This window comes from Dipodomys merriami, unplaced genomic scaffold (assembly GCF_024711535.1).
Source record: "Dipodomys merriami isolate MVZ:Mamm:240054 unplaced genomic scaffold, mDipMer1.0.p SCAF_3, whole genome shotgun sequence".
Classification (NCBI taxonomy): Eukaryota; Metazoa; Chordata; class Mammalia; order Rodentia; family Heteromyidae; genus Dipodomys; species Dipodomys merriami.
The window spans coordinates 18,235,407-18,262,316 of record NW_027204492.1 but is presented as its reverse complement, the minus strand read 5'-3'; the positions used below and the strand labels follow the sequence as shown (position 1 = coordinate 18,262,316).

At 43.7% G+C, this 26,910-nt stretch overlaps 1 protein-coding gene across 2 annotated transcripts in view; it reads left to right on the top strand.

Moving 5' to 3' along the window:
- The first annotated feature begins 13,388 nt into the window (after positions 1 to 13,388).
- Positions 13,389 to 26,910, top strand: part of Arhgap36 (Rho GTPase activating protein 36) — a 31,842-nt gene continuing 18,320 nt past the window's right edge. For both annotated transcript variants that reach the window (XM_070039728.1, XM_070039726.1), the window contains exon 1: positions 13,389 to 13,446. In XM_070039728.1, the coding sequence (XP_069895829.1) occupies positions 13,389 to 13,446 (58 nt within the window). The remainder of the gene's footprint in view (positions 13,447 to 26,910) is intronic.

The window sequence follows — 26,910 nt, the reverse complement described above, 5'->3', positions numbered from 1 at the left end:
ACTCTTTTCTATGGCACTTCATTTGATTCATATTCCTTTCCTTACCCATACCCCCTTTTAAATTCCTACTTTCTCCATTTCTTTCCTCCTATTTCTCTTTCAGTTGCCCATTTTTGTCAGTAGCTTTCTGTCAGCAGCTCTTGGGGAATCTGTGTGCCTCTTTGAGCTTTAGTTTCCTGAAACATGCTTCTTACATCAGGAAAGGGTAAGAGTTGCCCCTTGCTGCCCTGGGCTGAACGAGCTGGAGGTGTGTAGGTTCATCTGTCTTCTCACATAGGCGGGTAGGATTGCTGCTATTCCTTTGAACCTAATCCACATCTTTCTTCCCCTCCCCCAGGACCCCATCTGCAGAGTCACACTGCGACTCCAGCCGCTGCTTGCATTCCTTGCACGTTCCTTGCAGAGTGATGAGCCCCCAGGTGCTGTGGGAGAATTCATCAGTGCCCGACAGGGCTAACGATTTACTCCTGAGAAATAATCCATATCCGGATAATGGATCACCTCTGACTCCCTGAGACCATTTGTCTTGGCACTTAAATGGCACTAGAATCCAGGGACAGAGCCAGGACTCTATCCTAGGTTCATTGCTAGATGAATAGGCTGGAATAATAATGTTAAGGATTACGATAAGAAACACTTTGCATTTGCATGGTGCTTTTAATCTCTATAAATTTGGAGGAGGTTAACCTTCCTTGGCTGATCTCTCTTGAATCTTACACACTAGCCCCCTGCTTGTAGAACTAGAAGCAGAGGACTTTGAGTGACTCCATACAGTGATCTAACCTGCTGCTAATGGCAGAAATGGAACAAAAAATATTTTCTGATGCTTTGTGATTTTTTCTTCTGGATGGTACATGGCCTTGCAACCCTTCAGTTGCAGTGTTTGTATTTTGGAAAGGGAAGGCAATATCAAGAGACAGTATACTAATGGGGTTTGACACACCTGGAGTTTGAATGCTGCCTCTGCATAAGCTAGCTTTGTCTCCTTGGCAGGTTGCATAGTCACTCAAACCCTCAACTTCCTTCTCTATAAAATGGGGATCTTAATAATGTTCCTTATAAGACTATGATAAGGGTGAAGAGAGATTATGCATGTAAAATGTTTATTATAGTGGCTAGCTCATAGTAAAAGCTCTATGAGTGTTAGCTATGATTATTACAACTGCCTGTCTCTTTGCAGGATGCTAAGAGAACTCATACAAATGCATGAGAAAATTGGTCTGGAGGAGGGGAAGAGATAATTGATGAGCCAGCTTCCACAGAAGTGTCCCCGAAGCCATTTGTGGTGGGGGAAGGGAAGTAGAAGGGTGAATTCTGATTAAGGGAAGTGCAAAGAATGCCATTTGGCTTGGGAGGTTTTGCAGGCTCTGGAAGAATGGTGACTGGGGATCTGTGTTCAGGACACAAATGTGTGTTATTACCCAGTAGGACCAATTGCTGACTTTCAATTCCAGCAGGCTAAGGTTCCCCTTCTCAGGGTCTTGGCTATCTGTGGTTACTGTGGGTGGCTTCCTTCCCCCAAAGCTGGACAGAAGGATGTTTCCTTGGGGAATACTGAAGCCAAAAACTAAAAAAATAAATAAAAACCAAAAAAAGACAAAAAACAGAGGCTTTTTGCAGGAGCCGTTTGCGTACATGGAAGCTCGTTGTACAAATATAAGAGTGATTATTAATATCCCCAATAATAATAGTAAGGATCACTGTCGTCATCTCATTGTATTGAAGTGTGGCTGCTAGAGGTTGCCACATCATCTCTCATAGTGATAAACACCCCCAGGATCCATCTGCATGCAGAATCTCCACCGCCATCCTCTCCCCCTTTACTGGGACCTCACGCCTCACGATCCCAGAGTCACACACGTAATTTAGCCTTCAGTGAAATGATTCTGACGCTATTGAGGCTCCCCGGAGAATGGATGCTGTGCGAAGGCGGGGAGTGTGGGCTCCTGACTTCAAGCTGCAGCAAGGCAAGGAATTGATACCTCTCCTAAGCACCAAGGGCTCAACTCCTCTGGAGATGAGAAAGACCTTGTGAAAGCCTGATGGTTTATTGTTAATAATTCTCTCAAGTGCAGAGAGCCCCATGCTTCTGAATTGACAAGTATTAATTGAGACCCCTTTGTGGGGGGTCTAAAGAGGCTTGGCAGAGCTGACAATGTGGTTGAGGAGAAATACCAGAGAGAAATAAAGATTATTGACAATACAAACACATGCAAGCACCTGAAGTGAAATTGGAAAATAGAAATTCAGGAGAATTGATGTCATCTAGTGTCTCTGGGCCTTGGTTTCCCCACTGTCTTGGAAAGGCAGCTTAGTATCTTTGAAAGAACTCTAACTTAGGAGTCAGACCAACCTGAATTAAAAAATCCAATTAGTCCACAAGCTAACTCGGGGGTCCTTGAAGAAGTTATTAACTCCTATGAGATGCAATTATTTTATGCATCCAATAGGGGTCTAATAAGAGCCCCTACCTCATAAGGTTCTGCTGAAGATTAAATGAAAATACACATGTAAAGCACTAAGCAAATGCCTGGTACATGGAAAACACTCAATAATTAGTTCCTATTATTGTAATATGTGAGAGGAAAGGCAGAGAGTGTTTGGAAATAGAAAAGTTTTCTTTTCCTTTTCAGCTCTTTGTATGTTTGACACTAAATTCATAGGAGTGCAAACCCCCAAAAATCTTATACATAAACAATAATTATAATATCACTCCATACTGCCTTTTGTGTGCTCTCCACTATTGCTCACTAGATTTGGTATGATCAAATTTACAGAACAATACAACAGCACAGGAGGCAAATTATATACTGCTTATGATCTTAGAGTCTTCTCTGAGCTTCAGTTTTCCCATCTGCAGAATGTGGCTAAGAACACCTACTTCACAGCACTTTGGTGAAAATTAAATTAAAATATGCACAAAGCTCTTGGCACAGAATAGGCAGATTAGAAATAGACTCCATTTTACTGCTTTCATCTATAAAAATGGGAATAAGAATATTGACTTCACAGGAATGTTATGATGATGAGCTCAGGTAAATAGATAGGAAATGCCTGTAAACTTAAAACCCCAATAATGGTCCTTGTCAAACATGTATTATGGATCAGAAACTAGTTTGTCAGTTCGGTGAACATTAGTGTGTGTGTGTGTGTGTGTGTGTGTGTGTGTGTGTGTGTGTGTGTGTGTGTGTGTGTGTGTGTGTGTGTGTGTGTGTGTGTGAATATATACCATTTTGCTGTGGATACAGGAAAGAATACATGGGGGAAAGTAAGGAGAACCCATCTACACTACTATTTGCAGGCAGTAGGGACTGAGGCTGTGAGAGGCAGGCTGAATGACAGAAAGAAAAGGAGACTGAGGGGTAAGGGAGGTTTGTTTTTATGCGGTAGCATTTCAATGTATTTGTGGAGTATGGAGAAGAAAAAACCCATGGAATGCTATGAGATGGATAGGCAAATATGAGAGATGTTTATTGATGAGGCAGAAGGAAATTCTGAGAGATGACACTCGAGATATTCTACTATGAGAAGAGGGGCTTTCAGTTAATAAAGAGAAAGGGACTAGGGGCAGCATGAGAATAGCCAATGAGAATGCAGAATCTGACAGAGACATTTGATCTACTGTTAAGCCATGAGGTCCTTCAATAGATTGTTCAGAGTGGGAAAAGATGACATAGTGGATAGTGGAGAGTAATCATTTGAGAAATTTTCTAGACCCAGAAATAGGCAGAATGAGCCCAGGTAAAGATCGTGCCTTAAGGGAAGGGTTGAGACATGCATAGGTGGAGGACAAGAGACAGTGAGAGAAGAAGCTGAAGGTACCAGAGAGTGAAATATTCCTTGATGGCTGACGTGGCTACAATTAGAGGCACTAAGGTTTAAAACATTCATAATCCTTATGACCCCAGAAAGGTTCCCTTTCTCCCTTTGTGGTACTATCAGAAGGAGATAAAAATGCATAGGGGCCAAGCGTTCAAGGTCCTTGAACCTGGTCCTTGTCACTAATATTACAACTCCTTAGACCATGCCTTACAGTGTATGTCACTGTCACAAGAATAAATTTGAGAGAATCTGAGGACAACAAAGTGGGTAATAATTTAGTGACCTCCCCTCTCTCTTTTTTTTATGAAGGTGGAAGAGACCTTAGCCTTGGTCCTAAAATGTGGCCCAGTAAGGGTGAACTATGGTCTATATCCTGTACCAATGCCATAGAGTCGCTTGTACGCTTTCATTGAAATTACCATCCTGGAAACCTCCCTTGAACACAGTCAGGGTCCACAATCTCTTGGAGACTTGAGAGATTTTATTGGTTTGCTCACTTGTAGCTTTTTCATATTTTTGTGAAGGTTTTTGTTTTATACTGATATACCATATTTGTTTTTACTTCTTGTGTATAGTACAATAGTTCATGTTTTGAGCTGGGCACAGGTGGCTCATGCTTATAAACCTAGCTATTCAGGAAGCTGAGATCTGAGCATTGCAGTTTAAAGCCAGCCTGGGCAGGAAAGACTGTGAGACTCTTATCTCCAATAAACCATCAGAAAACCAGAAGTAGCACTGTGGCTCAAGTGGTAGTGCACTAGCATTAAACTGAAGAGCTGAGGGACAGCATCCAGGCCCAGAGTTCAAGCCCTATGACTGACAAAAAAATCATGTTTTGAATCTAGCTTTTTCCCCATTTCTATTACTACCAATTGGTGGTACAAGGGAGTATGCAATAGGATCATTGTTCTTAAGATAGTAGGGTACCAGTTTCCTATAACCTGGCCAAATGCTTTTTCCATTGAGGACAAGAAAAATGATTTTCTGAAAATACCCTGGTCTTTAGTTCTTTGACATATATACACAAAGCCTTGTAAAGGTGCCTAATGGCTTTCTGGCCACTTGATCTGACCCCAGCTACAGCCTTTCTTTTCCAGCATGGTTGCTTTCTGTTCCTAGGCAGATTCATCTCTAATGACACCACTGTACTTCATCCTTTAGCTTCTAGTATGACAAGTCTAGAATATGGAAGATGGGACAGCAGTTAATTATAATCCCTGAGTGCTTAAAAGGAGGAAAGAGCACTGGACCTCTGAGGCTGGGAGATGGCAGGTTGGGTAGATACCAGACCATAAAAGCTCAGAAGATATGGGCAGTCCTCAGCATATATAGTCAATGGGCCAGTTCTGGAGTTTACATACTAACCTCTGTTTGGTCTGGGATATGGGATTATAACACGAGAAGAGCAAACACTTCACTAGCTACTTGCAACTGGGATTCTGATGATAGCTATACATCTCTCCTTATGACTTCCATTATCCCAGGATTGAGGTATAGCAGAAGAAAAGCTTATTTACTTTGGCAAATGGTAATTAACAGAAGGAATGATTAAAAATGCAAGTGGCTACAGGCTTTGAAATGTCAGTGGCTGGTGTGCAAGAGAATTCCTTCATTGCATTTTCTTCTCCCTCCTCCTTTATTCCCTCCCCCTTTTTTACTTCTCCCTCTCCTCTCCTCTGCTCTCCTCTTGCTTGCTCCATCCACCCCCACCCTCAGCTACTGATGTGATTTCTCATGATCTACAGTCAAACGCCATTAATCCTGACAAGCTCACAAGGGTCCAACTAAGCTGTCTCCTGAACCAATCCTGTGAGCAGACAGACCAGGGGAAGCAGAAGGCAGACAAACCCTCAGCCCTCCCCCTCAGGGGTAATGTCAGCTAAACCAATGAACCAGAGTGGCTGCTCCTAAAGTAATCAATAAATCACTTTGGGGTCCAAGAGAGGTGGAAAACTCCCCAGCAAACAGGGCTCAGGACATTTTCCATGACCTCCACTGCCTTGAATGTCCATGGCTCACCAGCCACATGAGCCAACACTGACTCTGATCTCAAGGTGCCGCTCCCAGATTCCGCCTGGCCCTTCTCAGTTTCAGCGGGAGGTCATTCCTTCCAATGGGATGTGACAGGTGCCATCTTCAGGCGCCTGGCTCTGCTCCCAGCAACAGGGACTGTCGCTGACTGCAAATCCCTCAAGTGCTGTGCTGGTCTGAAGAAAGTTAGCCCTGGGGTGAACAAATGACCTTTCAAGAACTCACATATTCAAGGTGGGATGGCAATGTGATGTAATGGACCGAATCCTGGATTAGGAGGCTGGACACCTGGCTTCCAGTCCCATTCCAGCCACTAACTTACTAGGAGATGTTGGGTAAGTCACTTTCCCTTTCTGCATCTCTGTCTCCTCTTGATCCCCATGATATCAGATTAGATTAGATTGCCTCTTATGACACTTCTAGCCCTGATAACCAAATTCTGACTTTTTTTAAAAGTTTATTTTGGAGACCTCCAAAACATCCAGTTTTCATTAGAATTTCTTTGAGGGTTTCCTTCTGTAAGTATCCAATATAGCTACTTTGCCACCAAATCCTTCATCCTAAACTTCTTCTCAGTACATGGAGTCATTTACTAGCACCCCAGTTCCATCTCCGATACCAAGACCTCATAGGTGTAGCCTTCCCCTTCTCAGAACCCAAATGTGTACTTGGGACTCATCACTCTGATGGAGTGCTGTGGCATAGGATATGTCATTGACATCTATTTTAATGTAGGTGGGCAGAGTGGCTCCCTGAGGGGATGATTCCCCTCAACTTTATATTTTCAAACTTTTAAAGTCGAAAGAATGACCTAATAGTTATTCAGAATATTAAAAAGTTAGTCTCATAAAAGTTGAAAATGGTGGTTACTCGAGGCAGAGGAGTGGTGGAGGAGGAAGGGATGGAGAAAGGTTGATAATGGTTGCTAAATATACTTAGATACTAGAAAGTTCTATTGTACTCTTATAAGGTGAGTATAGGTAACAGGAAGGTGCTTGATGGTTCAAAAAGATGGAAATTAATGTTTTTGAATGGTAAATGAGGAGATAAACAGATATAGCTGATGTGATTAAGATTATGCAATACTTGCATATATTGAAGCATCATATGGTACCTCATAAATGTGTAAACTTTTTATATTTTTATATGTCAGTTACAATAAATTTAAATAAAAATACTTGTGACAAGAAATCTCTTTAACCATTTGAACTATGATGCAAATGTGACACTTTCTCCCTAAATACTTCAAAATACAGCTCCTAAGAACAAGGATGTTCTTAGCTGGGAAAAGTCTCAAGCTTTCTAAGAGCTTTGGAATTTTCAACAAGAGGCTTAGTCTGGATATGTATAGTGTGAATGGGAGCAGAGTCCAAGAGAAGGAGCCTCAAACAGCGGTTCAAGTATAAGCTTTTTTTTCCCTTAAGGCAATGGACAACTTGGGCAAGACCTTCAGTTTCTTCATCTATGAAGCAGAGCTTATGTTAATCTCTGTTCTGCCAACTTCCCAGAGCTGTATGAGATTCCGATGTGAAAATAGATATGAGAGCACCTTGGAAGCTGCTACACTTAAATATATAAGGCCAACTGATTTGCAGAGATGACCTTTAGAGCAAGTTCCGGAGCAATGATTCTCTGGCCACAAGCCTGGAGGTCTCTGGTAACACATAGGAGTGGATGGTCCCTCTGTTCATACCCTAAACATTTGCTATTGAAAGCCACAGAACTTTCATACAAAATGGAAATCTCAGTAACTTGCATATTTTTCAGATTTTTAAAGACATACTCACCTAGTGTGATTCTTCCTAGTGCCTTTTCTTTTTTACATAACTCGATTTTCTCTTATTGATGGTGGCACACTTTTTTTGTCTGTGACATTTTTCTGCATACCCTTAGTTCCTACTATTCTCCTCACCCCACCCTGTCGTGTGGAGTGGGAGCATTCTCTAATACTGTCAACCCTCCCCGCCCCCCACACACCCAGCTCAAAGAACAAAATACTTTACACAATTAAGTGAGCATTTGGGATTTTTAACTTGATTTTATCTTTTCATTCAACCAGAGGGGTATGTATGTGGGAGATGCACTTGTCAACTAAAAGCAATTTCTCTGCCTCCTTGGGGACTGAAGTGTAATCGTAGCTCTGTCTTTCTGATGTCAGGATGAAGCTTGCATTTTCCTGAGTGGTATCAGCACACTGACAGACAGCTCCTGGGATCTAGTGAAGAGTACTGGAAAAGAACGGGCAGGGGGTGAGAGATCTGGAAGCTGGTCTCGGCTCATCTCTTCTCCCCTGGGTGACTTTGAACTAGTCCTTTGCTTTACTTTTCTAATTTCAAACTGGGAATTATGTTCTCCTATTCTTTCTCAAACGATTGCATGTGGACTCGGTCAGGCACTGATCATATAAAAATGTTTGGATGTAATTAGGCTACAGAAGAAAAGACATGTTTTGGAAATAAGTGCACCCAAAAATGCTGTTAAAATAGCTGGAAAGGAACTTCTAGTTTTTCCTTGCACAGCTATGAGGCAACCCACACCTTTCTCAGGCTAAAACGTTCCACAGTGTTCCCTCATGACTTCATTGAGACGTTTATCAAGAACTCTAGTAAATTCTTCTCAAAAAGAAAATTGGGTAGATAGAGTTTTGAAGTTCTGAGCCTTAGAGTCCCCTTTCATGTGCATATTTGGTCCCGGTGTGTACACCATGTGACCTTCTGATAATGCTTCTAAAAAAAAGGCATGGGATGTGGGGAAGGTTGCTAATCTGCTAATTCAGGCCTGGGCTCTAGAGGAAAAAGACTTCATTATTCCCTTCCTGAAAATGCAGAGACCATACATAATCTATAGTTGTAATGCATTCTCATTTCATAGATGCACAGTGTGAGAAGCAGACATACTCACACTCATGCTGCTATTCACTACGCATGTCCAGCCTCACTCCTGATATCTTTACTTGAAATGATCTGCTCTCTCTATTGTGCTTCAACTGCTGCTTGCCTGACAAGGAACCTAAAAATCAGTGTTTCAAGGAAATAACCTGACTGGGGGGTATAGTATAGACATATTTGCAAGAGTGCTTAAAAATCCAAATGGATGTTCTGTGTAGAATATGCTCATTTTGAAGTACCTCTCCCAGTCAGGAGGTAAGTGCTAAGGTTTTGGCCAATTTTCCACTTATATAAAGGAAGTAGAGTGGAGTTATAAGTGAAATAGAGTGGAGTTGTTATCAACTCTCTGAGATGGCTGTCCCAATGTTGCTTGTCCCTAAGATGCAGAAAAAGGCAGCAGTAGGACATTCAGGAATGGACTTTTTTTCCTCTATGTTAGATTTTCTCTGACTTGAATAGGCATTAAGAGATTCCATAGGGAGCCTGTTATAGTCCAGATCCTTATAGGTATAAGAACAGGGAACATGCACAGTTACAACACATCCCAAATGATTCTCATGCATGTGGTCCAATATGCCATACCATGAGAAATACCAACCAATTATAATGTTTAAGGGCCTTTCATTCTTAAAGTTTCATTAATTACCAATTGCATGCCAAGCACTCTTGAATTTCAGGTCAAGGAAAAGAAGGTTTGAAGCTCTCTTGCTCAAGAAATTCCCAGATTATTTCATGACAGCAGCTAAAGTAGACCACAATCTAAGTTTGGAGCAGGATGTTTGGCTCTAAATTGGAATTGCAATATGCGACCCTTGAGAAGCACCTAGCTATCACGTTGTAGATATGAAGTATCGGAGTTAGGACAATGATGCCCAGTGCTCTCTGTATTAGCACTCAGCTTGGGATAAAGGGTTGCAGGTCTTGGCTTGCTTGATGGGGATGCCAAGGATCTCTGTTTTTTTGGAAATCAGATATCCTCATTAGTTAATATGCTCTTACACAGGAAATAGGATCTTCCTTCTACTCACAGACAAACTGCCTCAGTTTCTTCTCATGCAAGCAACAAAGCCAGGCCCAAGTGCCCTATGCTACTAGTAGAAGCCCAACCAATGGTCCAAGTAGTTTCCCTATCTAGCTTAGTCCTTTCTTCTGCAGAAACAAAGTTATAGATTGTTTTCCATGAGACAATTTTATAACTCCAGAAATGAATGATTATTAAAGATAAATTAGAAAATACTAAAATATGAAATAATAAAGCAGTTAAAATTGCCCATAATTGCATTGCCTAAATAGAATCATGATTAAGATTCTGGTGTGCCTCCTTTCCCCCCCTCTATGCATAGGCGTATTATTTATTTGTACTGTCTGCATTATAATGTGTGTAATTTTGTATCTTGACTTTTTTCATTTAACAGTATCCTAAGTGTACTTTCAGATTATCATATAAACTTCCAAATTATATATTTTAAAATAATTGCTTAATAATTCTTCATTCAACGAATCAACCAACATTATTGCATAGCTCAACAATGTGGCACCTAGGCAATATTTGAAATTTTTCATTTTTTGAATAAATTAATGGTTTGATGGATGAGTGTATTACTCTATTGTATGTCAATTTTGAAGGTAAAGATTTTCAAAGGGAACTTTTGTTAAGTAACTGGCAGAGTAGACAGTTTAAAACAAAGGGAAGAGGGAAAACTGTTAACAATTACTAGTCTTTTTAAGAATTCGTATCTCTCTTTCCTTTTCTCTCTTTTAACAAAAGAATAGATTGTTTGGTTTGCTGAAAGCTTGTTCACAACTATTAACATCCGTATTTTACAGGTGAGGAAATCAGGCTTTAGAGAAGCTAACTCTCCTAGGATTACATAGCCAGTACATAGTGCAATTGGACATTCGGTCTCAATTCGTGAGCATTCCTTTACCTAAACATACATTACAGCTCTTGGGAAAAAGGCAACAAATACAGACAAGTTCTGTGGGGTTTGACCTCAGTTAGAGCTAGTCTGGAAACAGAGAAACTTCAGTGACCCAAGAACCTTTGGATTGGAGCCAGAAAGAAGGTAGCCTTTATACTACAAGGAAGCCAAACAAGTGTTTATTCAGTTGGTGTATGTGTGTGTGTGGGGGTCATCTATGAAGGCTATATTATACAAGCAGATGCTGGGTAAGCTCATGAGAAGATACAAGGCTGAGAAGAGGTAAGCTCAAAATGCAGCACTTGAAGTTGGATATTTTTCAAAGTCAGAATTGTTTGACTTTGGATGACTGAATATTTGTACAGCAGAAATTGGAAAAAAGAGAAGAAGAAGATGATGATGATGATGAAGAAGAAGAAGAAGAAGAAGAAGAAGAAGAAGAAGAAGAAGAAGAAGAAGAAGAAGAAGAAGAAGAAGAAGAAGAAGCAGCAGCAGCAGCAGCAGCAGCAGCAGCAGCAGCAGCGGAGGAGGAGGAGGAGGAGGAGGAGGAGGAGGAGGAGGAGGAGGAGGAGGAGGAGGAGGAGGAGGAGGAGAGGAGGAGGAGGAGGAGGAGGAAGAAAAGGAGGAGGAGGAAGAAGAAGAAGAGAAGGAGGAGGAGGAGGAGGAGGAAGAGGAGGAGGAGGAGGAGGAGGAGGAGGAGGAGGAGGAGGAGGAGGAGGAGGAGGAGGAGGAGGAGGAGAAGCAGAAGCAGAAGCAGAAGCAGAAGAAGAAGAAGAAGAAGAAGAAGAAGAAGAAGAAGAAGAAGAAGAAGAAGAAGAAGAAGAAGAAGAAGAAGAAGAAGAAGAAGAAGAAGAAGAGGAGGAGGAGGAGGAGGAGGAGGAGGAGGAGGAGGAGGAGGAGGAGGAGGAGGAGGAGGAGGAGGAGGAGGAGGAGGAAGAGGAGGAGGAGGAGAAAGAGGAGGAGGAAGGTCTGGGAAATGTTTGTTATAATTGATTGCTTTACAAAAAACAATAGGGAAATTTGAAATGATTTAGCAATCTGTACAAAGGGAAAGAGGTACCACCTTTTCCAGAAGGGAAGGAAAGTGGAAGCCCTTTAAATTCCAACTATATTTCTACTTTGCTAAGAATTGCATGACTAAGTACAGGCAATTTTTCCATTTTATACACCCCTTTGCCACATTAATGCTAATATCAGTGGTTAGCCAAGCAAATGTAATAACCACTCTTCCCAAAAGACCCATGATTGCAGCTTCCAGTGCTTAGGCCTGCAATCGAGCAGTTGGAAGGGGATTTCCATATTCCTTTCTACCTCTTTACTGGCATTTTGATAGAGCCCCATTTTCCCAGTCGAGAAAATCAAGGGACAGAATCGCCATCCGTACAGCTGCCAGTGGAGAATTGGGGAGAAATTAATTTGGACCCCTGGGCTTCAAAAGAAAAAGGAAATTGCCTTTAGAAGTCATTCCTGCCCAATCTCTATCTCTGATGGGTTCTTTCTTGCTTAGGATTTAGGGGCAGATCTAGTTTATCAACACCCGAGGCCCCCAGAAAAGTCTGTTGTAGCATATGTACCCTACCCCCCGTATATACAGTTAAACTTTAAAATTACAAAGCTGTAAAAGAAGCGTAAGGAAATCCTACACAGTACCACCACCCAGTGAAATATCAAATATCATATTCTTTCTAAAAATAAATATTGGGGCTCCTTGTGTGCCAGTGCTAGGAGAAAGAGCATGGTAGATAAGCCTTGGTGTCTGTAGGTCAGTAACATCCCTACATTTTTTAAAGTACCTTAAAACCGTATTCTTCCATTTCTGTTGGATCAAACCTCTCAAAACAAAGACTTCCAGGCAGGAGAGCATCTCCCTCTGCCCTGAGGGTTACCCAGGGCAGTGGCAGAAAAATTCCTCTTAGATCCTGGGCTCCTTGCTGGGCAAAACTCATTTCTGCTATTTAACATTCTTGGTCCTCCATAACAGAACAATGTGTTAAAATCGGACTCGAAGTTACCCATGCCTGAGTTGAAGTCTCTCCTAAGAATGAGGTGGGAGTAGGACTGGGATGGTTTCCAAGGACTGACACAATGCTTTCGTTCAGATTCAGGGTGTCCGGGCAAAGCGCAGCTTTCCGCTTAGACTGGTTTCTGGAGGGCAAAGGCGACCTCCACTAAAACAGGATTTTTTTCTTCTTTTTTTTTCCCTAGAATTGTGATAGAGTGTCACCCTCAGATATGAGGATCTCGGGACAGGTGCACCACCTCATCCCCAAATTGTAGATTCTGGGAATATCCCTGCTTTCCCCCTCCCTGCTCAATTAAGGCTACCTAGGCGGGCGGGGTACGGGGGGACCTTTGTTTGCCTTCAGCTTTGGGGCTCACCAGGGTTGAGATGTCATCACCCCTTCGGTGTGGGATCCCTGGTTTAGGGCCAGAATCAGATCTTCTCAGGACAGGAGCTATGTCTTGGCCTCTCTCCGCGTGGGGGAAGGGGCTGTGGGACTAGAGGCCCTCCCCTCTAGCGGGAGGGGGGGGCTCCCTTGAGGCCCTGCCCCCTTGTGACATGCTTAAGGTGTCCGGTGACCAAGTCACTCAGAGCTGGGTGCAGGGTGCGGCTCAGGGCGTGGTCACCGGGGGCTACTTAGAGCAGCCCTTGCGGGGAGGGGGGGGACAGCGCGAAGGTTAGCTGCGAAGCGGCCAGGCACTCGGCGGGCACTCGGCGCGGGCTATGGCGTGGATGCTGGACTGCCTGTTCGCGTCGGCCTTCGAGCCCCGCCCCCGCCGTGGTGAGTGGGGCCCACCGAGTCGGAGGGCTGGGGGGCTCAGCCACGGGCTGCGGGCGGGTGAAGCCCAGGCCGGGAGCCCTAAGGCTTGATTCCCCCGCTCCCTTCCCTCCTAGCCCCACTGGCTTTTAGCTAATTGTTCCTGGCCCAAGGGACTGCCCCGTCGAGCACCCGCATAAATCAACCAGCTTTGCCGGGAACCCAGAGCAATTGCGCTAATGGCTCGGCGGGACTTGGGGCAAGGGCGGGGGGGGGGGGGGGGGGCGGAGTCGCGATCTCAGCCAGAACCTTGGGACCAAGAGAGCTATCAAGCAACAGAAGGGCTCTAAAGGCCTAAAGAGGATCGTCCCTGCCAGCACAGCCAGGACTCACGAACCTTGAATTAGGAGGTGTGGGTTACTTTGCCTTGAGGTTTGCCCCTTTATCCCTATCTCAACCACAGAATAGCTACATGGGCCCCTTCAGGGTCGTCGAAATTCAATTCCTCTGTTTAAGACATGATGACATTGAAAGCCCATACTTGGGATAGGCCTACTGAAGGTCACTCAAGGAGTTGGCAGTAAATCTGGGACAGTTTGGCCTACGGTAAGTGTTCACTGCTCCAAAATACTTAATAGTGCAAATCTGAGGTCCTTAGCCTGGATCTTTCCTTGGGTTCTTGAAGCCAGTGATTGGGTCCTTTATTCCTGTGCAATTGAGGACTAAGTGTACAAAGTTCACATATTGATGTAAATATGTGGGTCTCATTTCATTATTTTCCTGGAACATCGTTTTGAAAGATTTTGGAAAGTGGTTATTTTCTCCCCTTTTATGGTTTCAGGACACAATTAGTTTCGCTTCCAGATTCTCTATGACTCCCCCCCCACACACTGTCCTTCATTTCCCCCTTCATAGGCCCCGCCCCCTCCAAGCTGCCACTTGCCCCCAGGGCCACCTGTTTTTCCCATAGTCTCCACCTCCAAAATCTATATTGGTGAGAGTACGTCATTGGTCACCAGCCATACGCCAAACCTGGGGTTGTGGCCTCTTTCCTCTGCCCCCTCACAGGCAGGGGAGGGAAGGCGGCAAGATAAGGAACCTCAACAACTTAACTCAGCAGAGACCTGATTTTAGTTCTTGCCAGTCCCAGCACCCTGCTGAGAACCATCCCAGAGGCTGACTTAGTGCTAACAGCCTGCAGCCTGCATAGCCAGTTCAAGTATACTCTATGGCAGGCCATAAGCCCTCTGAGAAGAAAAGACATCTGCATACATATCAGTGTTTTTCCTTTCCATGTTTTAAATGTTTATGTAATCTTGGTGAATCAACAAAAAAATAGAAGAAAAAGAAAGAAATCCAGGCAGGTATGTGCCTATAATTCCAAAACTTGGGAGGCTAACACAGAAGGATCAAGGCTTTGAGGCCAGCCTGAGCAACATAGTAAGATTCTCTATTTAAAAAAAATAGAAGGGGAGATTTATTATTCCTTTTATGGTGTTGGGGCTTGAACACTCTGCCTATAAAAAGGAGGCAGGGGAACTGTTCTACCCTGCCTTGCCTACAGGGGTCTTATAACTCCAACAAGATAAAAATATGCAGGTCCTTCAATGAACAATCTTATGGGAAGGAGTCAGTACCACATAAGAAAGCCAACTCCCATCTACAAAGAGCACTGTCTATTAGGATTAATTAGAAAGATTTAACTAAATCTATACCCTGAGAGTTTCCAACTTCTGGCCTGGTGTTGACCTTCATGATCTCCCTTTCTAGGAAACAGTGCTAGTCATCTCCCTTCCTCTACCTCCACACGCCTTTCTTCCTATGCAATCCAGACCTCCTCAGTTACTTCATCCCTTTCACGTGTGACATGCTGCGAGGCCTCAACACACAGAGCTGCACTTCTTTGAATGTGTTCCAAGTTTATAAATATCAAATGACCTGGCCAAAAGAGGATTTCCAACTGGTCCTCCATAAATATAGCCTGTGGTGGCTGATTTTTGGAAATCCACACAATACCTAAAGTATACACACACACACACACATACACACACAGAGAGCCATAAATACTCTATACATATATATCCTATACTCATGCATGTGTATACACAAAGCCATAAACAAAGAGCCACCTTACATGTGTCCTCTACTTTTTACACATAACACAAATTCAATGCCCATACCACATGGATCACATAAGCCTTTATATTGGAATTACTTTCAAGTAAATTCACTTTAACAAATAAACGTAAGCTCTTTTCTGTCTTTATTCAGTGTTTAAACCCAATTGTAAGACCTTATATGTGCTACTGCATTTCCAGTCTGGAAAGATCTGTTCCACTACCTGCCCCTAAAGCACACCCCTGACAACACCAGCTCTGTTACTCATACAAAAACTCTAGCTAGTGTATAGCAACAACTGCCCAAGTTCTATGTCATTAGGTTCAGTCCTTTATATGTATAGTCTCATTGAAGTCACACAGCACTGCTTTGAAATAAATGGTAAAACTTTAGGTACAATTCCTAACTAGGCAAGAGCCACTGCTTCATTGCATCCCCCTCCCCTCCCCTACCCCCTCTGCTGAGAAATGCCATGCTACATGAAGGGCAGCATGTGAGTAACCATTGGTATTCTGTTGGGCTATAACTGCTTTTGACCACATTGTAAACATTTGTCAGAAGTCCTCAAGAGTCAGAGGTGGGGAGAAATAACTGGTCATTGATTGCTCTTGTAGCCCTTGCATAGGAGATGGTTTGTATGTCAGAACAATCTTTTGAGGGTGACAGCATGATTGACCCACTTGAAATTCTCTCCCCAGTTCACTCTTGGCATCAAATTTGCCCTCCAACAATTGGGTTTCTGTAAGGCAGCCAAAACTCAAAAGCTGAAGGGACCCCAGGGCCCACTTTACATACAAATTTGATCTTTTCTTGGATATGGGACCCAATCGATTTCCGGTGGCCAGGCCTAATTGAGCTGCAACAATATCATTTTCCAGAGCTAGTATAAGACTGCCAATAAGACATGGGGTTAGTCAAGCACCCACATTTTCAGAATTCCATTCTTAATTATTTGTTTGCACCCTCAAGATATTTCTCAGTGGTAAATGTGTGTGTGTGTGTGTGTGTGTGTGTGTGTGTGTGTGTGTGTGTGTGTGTGTGTTGATTTTCTCTAGGATTTAGATCGCAAGGTTAGACCATGGTTTATCCACCATTAGGATGAAATGCAGAATTTGTGTGATGCAAACTAGCAGAAATAATCCTTTTGCAAATGTACATCAGGCTCCAGCAGTAGAGCTGACATTCATCAAGCTTAAATATCAAATGACAGAAAGTGCACTGAGCATTGATGAAGCAGGACACTAGGTCCCTGCGGGCGATTGTGGCAATGGTGAAAGCAACATTATTCTTTTGTCTTCACACTTACGTATTAAGGCAACATAAATGTCTAGCAATAGTGCAATAGCTAAACAAGTCCTATGACATATGCACACATTAGGTAGTATACACTATGATAATGTCTGAAGAATACATGGTAACATATATTAATTACAATTATGTCAAACATGCTTTCTTGAAAGGCTGGGAAGAAATTCAGCAACTGGGAAAGTTGGATATTCGATTAAAGCTGTGATAAGTAGTCTTTTTCTCTATTTTTTCAAACTTGTATAAAGCTTGTTCTTACATTGTTCTTTTTTTAATGTGGTGCTGGGTATCTAAGATCTTGCATATCTTAGATACTCTATCACCAAGGTACACTTCAGCCTCTTGTAATTATTAAAATTTACAAAGGGATTTAAAAAGGGTAATCAAAGACCCATAATTTGCAATTAATATATAAATGGATCTAGAACAGTATAATACATAAGATTTTTTTCTTCATATTTTAGTTGAAATACAATGACTAGATCAAGCCAGCAAAACATGATCTTCATAGTGATCACAAATTATTCCCTTATGCTTGGTGGGGAAAGGCACAGCTAGTTTGAATCCTGGATCTCCTCTTATAGTGTTGTTATGAGTAAATTATTTAAACTCTCTTAAATTGACGCAATAATGTCTACATAGTTAGGTTAGAAATGATAATAGTTACTGTTGGTGTAGATGTCATTACATTAGATGCCTTTTATGTCTCACATATCAAAGATATATTTTGTTCATTCTCTAAATATTTACTGTTTCCAAATACCAGTCATTTTACATAAACTACCTCATTTTATCTTCATAACAACTCCCTAAGGTATGATTAGTTCTATTTTAAATATAACAGCTAAGAAAAAAGTTTCATAGCTTGCTCACTTTCACAGTGGCTGAGCAATGATTACAAACCTTTTTGGTCTGAATTCAAAATTTGAGTGAGATTAAAAGATCATATTTGCAAAATTCCTAGAACTATGCTGACCTGCAGGTATATATGAGGTGATTAATATCTTGCTCAGGGTATCCAAATTCTAGTCCTTGACCTATTTGCTTATACACAGATTCCTTTTTGTGGAAAAAAGTGCACGTTTCCACTGGAAGATGCAATGCAAACACCACCTGTGTCCTCATAGCTGGGGCTGTGAGTCACTAGGAAACGATTTCTGTTTCCTTCTGGCAGTATCATTTGTTCTCACATGTATCTGAAGCAGTAGGTAGATGGCATGTTTGATGAGCCTTGGCAGCGCCTGTCACGTCTCAAATATACCTCTTGAGAAACCACATGGCTTCCTTGGGATCGGGATTGGCACTTAGTCTCTGTTTATTAAGGAAACCTATTCAGTGCTAGGGCTTATCCCGAACCCCTGCTCCAACTATTCTGATATGGATTACTCTTGTTACCCCTCCCATTTTCCTTCTCAAAATGAAAACAAAGGAAGGGAGCTGCAAAAGTTGTTTCTTCCCCTCCCCCCTTATCTCTCCCCCCCCCAAATTCCTACATCCTCAGCAGAACACATGTATCTTGCATAGAAGATTCTAGGACCAATAGCAGGAGTATGCAGGATGAATAAGAAGCTTGAAGGAGTGAGGATGAATTGCATACCTTTTCCAGAGACTGAGAAAATTGTAAGACTTGAATCTCAGAGTTTTTTCTTCCATGTATCCTAGTACTTTTTTACTTTGTAGTTTTTTTAAATCACTCCTTGAAATTACATCTACTTCAGTTACCCCAGTACTTAAACCTGCACTCCCTGCTCAAATGCAGCATAGGTTGCAATGACTTGTTCTAGTCTCTAGAGGGAGCCAATAGCATCGAGGAGGAAGGGACATAGATTGGGGTCACTTCCCACTCCACCAAATTGAACAAAAGGTAGATTTTATTTTCTTTATCTGGAAAGAGATCAATAAGACCTTATTGGAGATGTATTTGAGGTGCTGCATAGCATATTTCAGAAAACCATTGTGTCTCCCCACACCATCCCATCTACTTATCACCCTTGGTATTTGCTCTTCTTAATTTCTAGAAGTAATGGGGGAATCCCACAAAAGTCACAGGGTAATCTTGAGAAGAATTAGTCACCCTCATTTTCTTGAAGTCAATGGCATAGATTTAGGATGTAGGATTGGGGCTGGCTCTGAAGCTGGGCTTGTGAATGTCTGGATACTGAGTGGGAAGTTGAAGACGTTCCTATGTGAACTATTACATTTGAAACCCAGGTCTCATTAACACAGCCAGGAGAAACTGCAGAGTGAAAATTGGACTTATGCTCCAATCCTTCCAAGGCTGTATTAGACTGATCAAAACAGCATCCTGGAAGAAGAGGGACTATTTCAAGAATGTCAGACAAGCCAGTAATGAAGAGAATTGTAAGCTTAGTGGGCTCCACTCTGAATATCTTGCTTGAGACACTCTGGGAGACATGAAAAAATGGAAGGAAAAAAAACTAACCCTTTTCTTGAACTTTTCTATGCTTGTTAGGTATTTGGCTGCTGCTTTCTATGGTTTATCTCCTTCAGCCCTCTGAGCAGTTCTAAGGTAGGCACTAAATATCTCCATCTTACAGTTGACAAAACTGAGGCTTAGGGAGTTGAGCCTTCCCAAGATCATACAGCAAGTAAGTGATTGAGCTGGGATACAATCAGCCCCACAGGAAAGACAAAAGAGCTGGTATTTAAAGGACTTTTACTTTCATGTGTAAATGATGACCTTTCTCCTCAATAAAATCCTCATTTTAGTGCCCCAAGTCTTACACCCTTGTATTTAAGATGCAAGCAAGCAAATTTCTGCTTTTATAGGACAGTACTGGATTTTCCATCTTCACAGACAGAGGGGGGTAGGGAGAGGGAGAGGGAGGAGAGAAAGGGAGAGGGAGAGAGGAGGAGGAAAAGAAGGAGAGGGAGAGGGAGTGGGAAACAGGGAGGAGGAGGAGAGGAAGGGGGAGAGGGAGGAGAAGAGGACAATCCATCCATGGGACTGACAATATTGATGATGGTTCTGGTAGCCCTTCTGGTCCCACCATTTATATGGGTCTGGGGCAGTTTCAGGACAGTAATTGCTTTCCTTTATGGTAGCTAATACCCTTTGGCCTAGGTTAACACCTTAGCAGTGACCATCTAGAACTTTTGGCTTTTTCAAAGTTTGTTCCCACACACATCACAAGCAGGAGCAGTGAGGTAGAATAAAAGCAGAATATCTTTGTGAAGGCTAATGGAACTTACCAGGTTTTAGACAAACTGTCCAGTGGGGTGTGTGTGTGTGTGTGTGTGTGTGTGTGTGTGTGTGTGTGTGTGTGTGCGCGCGCGTGCGTGCGCGCGCGCAATGAGAAGCAGGGAGTAAAGCTTGGAAGGAGAGGCTTCACCTGAAAGCCTGGAAGTGTAAGTGTAAGTGTAAGTGAAGCTGGTGTATTGAAATGAGAATGAAGAGGCATCACAGTGGCTGAAGAAAGCAAGAGATCAGATACTAGGAGATACTAACGTTTGCATGCATTCCTTGTTTAGATCCCCAAGTGCAATGAAACCAAAGGTTTTAGGTGGTCTGGGCCCTGCACATCTTAGACTACCCAATTTTTTTTCTTCCCCAGAGGAGACTTTCTTGCTACCTAATAGTTTAGGCAATGCTTTTCTTGCCCACCCAGGATGAGGTGCTGACCCAGGCCCAGCTGGGTGGCAGCTTTATGGATGTTCCAACTGCTTTTCATCCACACACTGGGCTCATTTGTGCCAGTTGAAAGGGCACAATAATAACAGTGGCAATTTAAATCGTGCTTCTCACTTTGCTCTCTGCAAAGTGGCAAAGTGACTCACCACCATTGAATTGTCCCTCTCTCCACCCCCTGACCTCAGCAGCAGTCTAGGATGGTTCCCTGGGGGCCAGGCAGGGAGCCAGTACTACCAGAAGTCCTTTAGCTGTGATTAGGCTGGTTTTGCACCCCCCAAGAAATGGGCTCCCCCCCAACACCATGAATTGTTTTAATTTGAATTTCTCAGATGAATTTGTGCTAGAAAGGCAGCAGCATGAGCCTCATTATATTGTGCCCCTCCATCATGAATCATACCAAACAGAGCTCACTCAGTAATCATTTTTAAGGAGAGGGTCTCTGGTTTTTTTTCTCTGTGCAGTTTTCTCTGTGTGGTTTAACACAGAGACGACCACCCTGCTTAGAATTCATTGCATACCAAATTCTGGGGAAGAAGCTGTAAAAACAGGTCTGGGTCTGGGAAGCTGTGAAATCATTTTCTTACTCCAACCTGATCGCTAATCTCCCTTCCTGCTCAGAACCAATTCCACAAGATCTTCTGGCCAGAAAATAAATGTTCACTCTCAATCCTTTCTTTCAGCACTAGCCTAAGGAGAGCTCCCAGGATTGGAGCTGGGGAGGTGCTCATATACCTAAAGTAATTAAAGATGTTGAGATGTCCACAAAACAGGTCATTAGGTGGTGAAGGCTGTCAGTTAAATTTTGAAAGGTATTTTTGGAGGGGACGAAACGATCTTTGTTTGACAGAGATGTCAATGTCTAGCAGGAATCAGGATACTCATATTGAGGCTGCTTGGTTTAGAAGAATGGCTTACGGAGCATAGCAGAACTGAGTTCGAATGCCAGCTCTACCTCATATGCTCTGTGTGACCATGGGGAAATGATTTGACTACTCTGAGCCTGATGTGTGAAGTGTGAAATAATACTATCTACCTCACAGTGATGACTCAAGAAGGAAACCCACGTAGGAGAACTTAGCACAGTGCCTGGTACATAGCAAGTGCTTCATAATTGCTAAACAAACGATTATAATGGTTACTAGTATTATTCTCACTATATACCAGACATTTTCTAGAGCAACTCAGACTTTAAAAGGAGAGTCAAACCATTGGAGTTGTGTATGATCATACTTTGAGAAAGATGAAGAGTGAAATTGAGGCTCCAAAAAGGGAGCCCTCAACGGAGAGGGGGAGGGGCACAGTAAAGAAAGTTTTGTGATTTGACTTTAGTCATTAAAAAGTGAAGTTAAAGAGTTTGTCTCTAGGACAAGGAGAAAAGGGCTTCCAGGCAATCGAATGTGCCCACACCAAGTCAAAGAGGTGTGAAGAAATCAGGCCTTTGCACAAACAGCTGTGCTCAGCAGGGCAAGAATTTTTCTGGAGGGGTGGTGATGGCGCAGGGTCAGTGACAATCTTTCCAGTTTTCTCCCACCAGCCCCTGCACCGCGCACTAGGCGCCCTACCTGGCCAAATCTCCTGCGGCGCCCTCCTCCTCTTCGTTCCTCTAAGCAGCCAGGTAAGTTCACACCCAGCCCCAGCCGACCTGGCTGGCAGAGCTTTGGGCTGGCGGACCTTCAGCAAGGAGATCTGGCCCGCGAGCGCCCCTCCCGGGGTCGCCGGCGCCTACCTCCTTCCTCGTCCCAATCCAGGTGCAGTGTCCCACCCACCCCGCCTCTCAACCATGCAAAGGATCACCTGGCTTCTTTTTAGATGACCCTGTACTTTCACACCACTCAAACTCCTGCGATCTCCCTGCAAGACACTCACAATATTCAGCCCTCTATCTGAGCACATAGGCTGTCCACATGCATCCATACCACACACCTGGACTTGTTAAAAGATACATCAAACCTTCTCTTAAGCCTTTGAAAACACACACACACACACACACACACACACACACACACACCCCTTAAGAGGACTCATAGAAATGCCTTGTTCATGAGCACACCCATTACACTGCACAACAAACACCACCTGTAAACACACATTGACACACCTAATCTAAAGGTAAGCTCACACCAAATATACATATGCACACAAGCTTTATAGCAAGTACATACATACATTGCATGCATGTATATATATATATACACTCACCACAGCAGGATCACAACCCTCGAGAAAAGCACACATTGCACACACACCCATATCCAGACCGCACCCTCACAATCACACTATAATCGGACAGAATTTTACACCCTTCAAGCATGCACACAGACGCTGCAAAAACACATGCTTCATGTCAAAGCGCAAAGCAAATACACACCACACCAAACACTTGGGTTAAAACGTGCACCGCACCCCCAACACACACCCGGCTACACACTGAACATACACAGACGTGCCGCACCCGCGCGCGCGCACACACGCGTACATGCATACATACATACACACACAGCCCGCCCCCGCCTTCTCTCAGGGCGGAAGAGAAGGGGGCGAGGAGTGGAGGCGGGGAAGAAAGGAGGGAGGGTGGGCGGGGGCAAGAAGGGGCGGGCACGGATGCTCTTTTCCCTTTGACCTGGGTGTTGCCCTTCGGATCCCCATTCCCAAGCAAAGGGAGGGAGTTGGGTCCCGGTAGGATCCCGTCGGAACCCAGAAAAATGGGAAGGTCTGTGAAATAAGTCGGCAGGCGCGAGGACTCCGCGGAGACCCTGACTCAGATTACAGTGGACCCTGCCCAGAGGCTCCTCCTATCCGCCCCTTTACTGCCTTTGACCTCTGCTCCTCACCCCAAGGGTGCTTCTTCCTTTTCTACCCTAGGGAGCTGGTGACTGTGTAGGGGTGCAAAGCTTTGTTGGTTTCACGAAGTAAGGAGTTGAGATCCGCATACGAGCGACTTGCAAAACCTGTTCTGCTCTGGCAGGAAGACTTCTCTTATGGAGAGCTCACTATTTTACATAGCAACACAGTTTCTGCGTCAAAAGCAATGGCTGTTAGCCATCACCGGCTAAACGCGGGGCACATAGTAGGGCCCTGGAAATGCCTTCTCCTCCCCCTTACGTCACTAAATCTGGCAGAGCTCTATATAGCCTAGCCCTGGCTGGCGACGGCTGTTAGACAGTCAGTGAGGTTATTTTTCTTAGCACACGAACCCGGAACGGGAAAGCAGCTTCGGACCAGGAGCCGCCACCGGCGGCAGGGGGCGACAGAGTGTCTGAAGGCCCTTTACACTTTCGACAGCAATAGCTCCCGCGGGAAACTGTGAGATCTGTTCCCACCATCAGCGAGCTATTGCGATCCCACCAAAAGGTGCACGGTCAGATGACTATCCGACTCCTTTGCTAGCGCTCTCACTAGTCTGACCCGCAATTGTACAAAACGCTGGGCAACGCTCACAGGCTTCAGCGTTATTAGTGGCTCGAATCCCGCACTGCCACTTTGTAACTGACTACCTTGTCCAATCACTAGTTTAATTCACAGGGCAGCTATGAGGTTTAAGGACATAACATATCTAAGTATTTATCCCATCTCAGTTAAGATACGAAAGATATCCATTTACTTCCCTTCTCCTATTCATGTCGAGATGCTAAAGAAAGGGGAGTTTGAGGAATGGGGTTTAGCCAAGCCAGAAAAGCAAGGGATGGGCAGAGTTCAGTTAACCTCCAATTTCTTTAGAAGTCGGCTGCATTTAAAGAAAATGCCCATGCTAATAATTTAGTGACGTCGTTCATGTCACTCACTGGCCACAAGAAATTCCAGGCCACAATTTTCAGTCCTTGGAATTATGATGAACTCCTTCTGCCTAGCACCTCTGCTCCTCACAGAAACTTCCTGACACCCAGTGCCCCCTGCCTAGATGCCAACATTTGTAAACTTGTAGTGAGCACTTATTGGATCCCAGGAATATCTCTTGTCACCTAATGTCCTGCCAGTGCCTAACACAGTGCCAGACACAGCGCAGCCACGCTAATGCAGCAGGGAGACTTGGGGATATAAGGAACTATAAGGTACCTACAGAGAGGACTCCAGTAGTGGAACCAGGCACTGTGAGGGTGGAGGGCAGTGGCTTAGGATAAGGGGCTCTTCCATTCTTCTATCTCTCAGCCTGACTGAAAGGGCATTATTTCAATACAGCTGAAGCTTCTGCAGTTAATTAAGAAGAAAGCCTTTTTTCCTGGAGGGCAGAGGCCTTAGCCAGCTAGAGGGTGAGTCACAACGTAAAAGTTGGGCAGCAGAGGTGGTGCTAAAGTGGCAATGAATCAGTCCGAGATGGCAACAGAGATTACCTGAGTGATGAGAAGGCGGATGAGGGAGGAGCTGTACTCCCTGGAGGATGCCTAGTCAGCTCCTAGCCCCTCTCCCCACTTCTCTGCCACCGGGCAGCTTTTTTAGAGGAAAAAAGTGAGTGGAAAACAGCTCTTCTGGGGCAGGGGTATTTGAGACAGGCCCCCAATCCTGTCATCGATTTACTTTGTGATCTCTGACAAGCCCTTTGGCCTCTCAGTGCTCCAGTTGCAAGGTAAGTGCTCAGTACTTTACCTGTGTTATTTCATACACACATACTTCTCTGTGGTGGTAGGAGGATGACCATTTATTCCCCTACTTTGAGTGATATTCAGAGATTGACCTGCTCTCTAATACATCAAGCTATTTGTGTTACCAAGGCAATCACTGTAATACAAGCCACTAACTTGCCAGTTCTCTACCTAAATCAGTTCCCGATGCACTAAGGTTCAAATCATGGGGCCAGCTGCCTCCATCTTTTCTTTCATTGCCATTTTCTTTCATCTTTTGTGACAAACTCATCTCCTTAAACCAAGTATTTCCGTAGCATATCAGTCTTAAAAATTTTACCCTGAGATGCAAATACCACCAGAAAGATGTGCCCAGTATCAGCCCATTTTCACAGGGAGAAGGAACTGGCTGCGAAGGCCAGAAGGAAAGGCTGAAGAAAATCCAGAGACGGTGGGGAAGAGAGGGAGAGCTGTTCCCTCCTATTCTCCCCTTCTCATGTTCTGGTCCTCTAGAAAATATAAAGGAGCAGAGAACCCAAGCCCATTTCCAACAGGAGGTGAGAGATTTTCTCCTTCAATAAAAGGAGAACTCATTTTGTACATTTACACTCCTAGGTGTGTGTGTGTGTGTGTGTGTGTGTGTGTGTGTGTGTGTGTGTGTGTGTGTGTGTGTGTGTGTGTGTTAAGATTTAATTCCCAGGTGGGGAGTGTGTGTGTGTGTGTGTGTGTGTGTGTGTGTGTGTGTGTGTGTGTGTGTGTGTGTGTGTGTGTGTTAAGATTTAATTCCCAGGTGGGGAAAGGGAGGGGAGAAAGAGAAAGAGTATCCCAGTAGTAGTGATGGAGATGAGGTGGTGGTACTTGAATTTAAAAAGTGCCACCAATGTTGCTGCCCAAACCACAAGCTCTCTCTAAAGAGGACAAGAGACACTTGCCATTAGGCTTTTGGATTTCTTTTAAAATGTAGGCCTTTCAGAGGCACTTCTCTAGGCCTTTGGAGAGTAAGGCCATGTCCTTTTCCTCCTTGACTATAGGTGTGTATGTCTGGAGGCAGCAGCTTCCCTCTAACCTTTTCTCTCGATCTAGACTTGGCTTTCTTCTCCTTTTCTATTGCTGGGCTCACCTAGTCTTTCCCATTATTGATTCTTCTTACTTCTTTCTTCAACATTCTTGTTCCTCTTAACAATAAGTTTTTCTGAATCTTTACTCTGGTGGCTCACGCTTGTAATCCTAGCTACTCAGCAGGCTAAGATCTGAGGATCCTGGATCATAGCTAGCCTGGGCAAGAAAGTCTGAGGCTCATTTCCAATTAACCATCCAACATCCAAAAGTACAGGTGTGGCTCAAGTGCTAGAACACCAGCCTTGAGCAAAAAAGCCAATCTAGAACTAGAGGCCTCATGTTCAAGCCACAGTACCAGTACAAGAGAACAACAAACAAGAAGCAATAAGGCTTTCCCTTTGTCCATTTACTTAGTCAAAGAGGATAGCATAATGAATCACAAGGGGGAATAATTGCACATTTGAAGTCTCCCTTGTTTGAGATCTTGTATTTATAACCCCACATTATCCCTGGTGCATCAAATTAGGATATGATAAACATCTTAGTTTAGAAAATAATATATTTGTCCTTTGTTAAATGGTGATTTGTGTGCATGATTTGGTGGGCTGCAGAGTAGAACTTCTACTTTGGGAGAAGTTTTAGAAAAATGGCCTTCTGACTTCTTCTCCAGGTATTCAGACATGTGTAGAAGACAGAAAATGCAAAATGATGATGATAGTACTGTGTGAAGGAGTGAAGGCTGGAGGAGGTCACATAGATCGTTGTGGTCAGCTTTGTGAAGTTGGTTAGTGTTTGCTC